The sequence below is a fragment of the Falco cherrug genome, chromosome 4 (assembly GCF_023634085.1).
Source record: "Falco cherrug isolate bFalChe1 chromosome 4, bFalChe1.pri, whole genome shotgun sequence".
In the NCBI taxonomy this organism is placed as follows: domain Eukaryota; kingdom Metazoa; phylum Chordata; class Aves; order Falconiformes; family Falconidae; genus Falco; species Falco cherrug.
In genome coordinates, this window is record NC_073700.1 from 35,325,740 (window position 1) to 35,328,985 (window position 3,246).

The 3,246-nt window shown below is 46.9% G+C and overlaps 1 protein-coding gene across 1 annotated transcript in view; it reads right to left on the reverse strand.

Moving 5' to 3' along the window:
* The window catches only part of LOC102059979 (BOS complex subunit NOMO1), a 28,782-nt gene extending 25,651 nt beyond the window's left edge, over nucleotides 1–3,131 (reverse strand). The window contains exons 1-6 of the mRNA XM_055706939.1: nucleotides 2,969–3,131; nucleotides 2,629–2,718; nucleotides 1,326–1,371; nucleotides 789–889; nucleotides 558–664; nucleotides 294–366 (exon numbers count right to left, since the gene is read on the reverse strand). Coding sequence (XP_055562914.1) covers nucleotides 294–366; nucleotides 558–664; nucleotides 789–889; nucleotides 1,326–1,371; nucleotides 2,629–2,718; nucleotides 2,969–3,094 — 543 coding nt within the window. The 5' untranslated portion in view covers nucleotides 3,095–3,131. The remainder of the gene's footprint in view (nucleotides 1–293; nucleotides 367–557; nucleotides 665–788; nucleotides 890–1,325; nucleotides 1,372–2,628; nucleotides 2,719–2,968) is intronic.
* Nucleotides 3,132–3,246: the final 115 nt, after the last annotated feature.

Consider the following 3,246-nt stretch of genomic DNA (forward strand, 5'->3'; position numbering starts at 1 on the left):
AAGCAAGCAACCTGAAAGGGAAGGATCAGAGTATCTGCTACGATATTCAAGCTCCTGCAAAATGTATAGGATTAGAAGACAGAAAGCAAGAGCCCATTTGCCAGTCCTTCCCTGGCTGGCCCACTATCTCCAAACTGGGCCTGCACAAGGCAGTTTCTTGACTACCTAAATTAAATTTACAAAAACTCCATTAACCTTGTCCAGTCACAAAACCCCTTCCTCACACCAGTTGATCAAGACTAGCAGGTCCACCCTCACTAAACAGGTAAACCAGAACTTTTGTAGGCTCTAACCTCTTTCAACATCCAGGTAGGATGAGATGCAAAGATTTCATATTCACCAGGAAGCACTTTAAAGAAAGCAAACCTGTAAGGCAAGAAAGGGGTTACAGCTCTCCAGAAACAGTCACAAACTTTGTTTACAGAAAAACAATTCAGGTTCTACGTACATGTTAGAAAAAAAGTATTTCAGAACTACTATAATCCCAGCCAATATGGCAGAACTGAAGAACCTTGTGTAAATGAACAGATGAATTAAGTATGCACCACCCTACTCACTTTCCTCCAGGTTGTGTAACAGTTGCTTGTAAGTTTACTTCACTGCCAGCATTTCTCAGTACAACCTGGACTCCAGCAGGACCTAATGTCTGACCTTTGCTGAGAACCTGTCAAAATTAAAAGAAACCAGAGTGTAAATTGATTAAAATGACTTGCAGAACGGAAGTAGAATGCTTTTTATTCGGGTAGAATCAGCATAAGATGGAATAAATAAAGTTAAAAGACTCTAACCTTTCCATTCACAGAAAACCCTGTGAACACAAAGTTAATATCACCTCCCTTTGTGCAAATGTCATTAATGCCATCCACATGGATGTCTACACTGGTTGGTTCTGGAAGGGAAGAACAATGAAACATCATGGTAGTTACTGACAGCAGTCACAAAGCAATCCTACTTTAGCTTTACAAAACTTTCTACAGACATACAGTAACTCAAAGCCACAAGTTTTGCTCTGCAAGTCTTGCCTCAACGAAGTCAAAGCGCCTGCAAATCCTGATGTTGAAAACCCTTCTTCCCCCTCCTATTGTAGCGACTTCCATCAAAACCCCACATTCCTTCAAATCAGTTCATGGTTACTTTTTCAGTGTCTACCTTAAAGCTTTATTTTCTTTTTGTACAGTAAGCACATTTTAGTTATTAAAACCATACAGTAGGGCTTATCTCTCTTGAAAAGTGCTTGATTTTCCCTGCCAACTGCAAATTAGAGGTAGTTAAGTCCCACACTGCAGATACGTAAGATATGTAAGAAGACATATACAAGCACTTACCAAAACTCCACCCTAGGGGAGGTTCAATTTTAAGAATGAAATCCCCCTAAAAATAAAAAAGCAATAACCGTCTTAAATGATGAAATGTCTTGATGGAATGTTTGAAATGTCTTGAAAGGATGAAAAATGAAAGGAAAAAAAAAAAGTCAGAACACAAGCATCATGCCGCTGAGAGTAACACAAGACTCAAGTATCCCATTCTCCTTTCCTCCTACCTATGATGCTTTGTTCAAAGAAGCAACAATATCTGCCCAGACAGGCTGGGATGCTGGGCTCATGTGCAGCCAGCTAAGAACAAAAATTATGTATCATCATATTTATACTGCTTCCAGACCAAACCTGGCTCATGTTTAGGCAGCTCAATGTTAGAAACTGTTCAGATCTATCTCTACCTGCCCCAACAGATGTGCTCTAAATTAGCCATTAGTATTTCCACTAGGACGTCCCACTCAACCATTCTGCCCAAACGGGATAGCAAAATTTCAACCCTATTAAAAACTCTGCACCAAAAGAGTATTAATCTACACAGAGATCCTCTTTAAATCTGCGGGCACCACACATGTTCTGCCGCATAGGTTCTACAGTTCATCCACGGAAAGGCTCAAAGATCTAAGAACGAAATCATTGAGATCAGAAAGCATCTTATGTTCTCAGGTTGGGAAGGGAAGGATTTATTTGGCAGCTGGACCGGATGATCTTTAAAACCTCCTTCCAACCCAAACCATTCTATGATTCTGTTTCTGATCCCTGAGTTAACTAGCCCTTTAAAAGAGCAAAAGACTTACACCATCTGAAGGCAGCTTGTATTTAATTTGAATGTAAACTTCTTTCCAGCCTAAACAGACACGAAACATTTGACACATTCTGAGCTTCCTGTACTGTTATTTTCTTAAGATATCTTTACTCTCTGCAATTAAGTCATTCATTATTGATTCAGCCATATCAAAACACATTCCCATGCCGATTTATTTTGATTTCTATAGGTAGATAACTGAAAGCTTTATGTGTACTCTGTAGGAGCCCATACTTTCTGGGCAGTTCGCACAGCTGCTAGCACAGGGTTTGCTGGCAGCAGCAAGGGCAACTTCAGACCAACAGCACCAGTGCAACACCACAGCTGAAGTTACTCGGCTTTTTCTCATGATAACACTTGGCACCGAGACATAAGCATCACAGTACGAAAAGACACAGTTGAAAGTTTGGTCTGAACCAAACCAAATCACATCCCAGCACCAAGGTTTCGCGGGTGGGTGGTGTCCTGAGGCTGCCGGGGCACAGGGGCAGCTCCTGCTCGGTCCCTCACCTTGTCGTAGAGGGGAATCATGAAGTACCCGTTGTTGGGGGCACAGTCCGTCTGGTACTTCAGGGTGCCGTGCTTGGTGTACAACTTCACCTGAAGGAAACACGCAGGAAAGACAAACAAGCTACGTTAAAAGCCGCCAGCAAAGCTGGAACCTGGCATTCTCTAGCCAAGAGCTTTTACACTGCAGCACCCGCACGTCCCCAGGGAATAGCGAGAAACCCGCAGCCCGCCCGGCGCCCGGGCCGAGCCCCGCAACCGGCACCGCACGGGCAGCGCGGGCCGCCCGCCGCCCTCCCCCGGCCGCGGCGCGCTGCGGGCCGGGCCGGGGGCCGGCGCCCACCTCGATCAGGGAGTAGTTGATCTCCACGTCAGACTTGACGAAGCCACCGCAGCCCACAACGATGTCCTCGGAGCCCCGCGCCAGGGCGCAGCACAGCGCGGACACCAGCGCCGCCGCCGCCCGCATGCCGCCGCCTCTCTGACTCAGCGCCGCCCGCCGCGCCGCCGGAAGGGCCGGGTCGGGCCGGTCCCGCGGTGCTGCCCCCTGCCGGCCGGCGGGCTGTCCCGTCCCCGCCGCGGGCTGTCCCGTCGCAGCCCTGCCCGGTGCCGCGCGCCCTC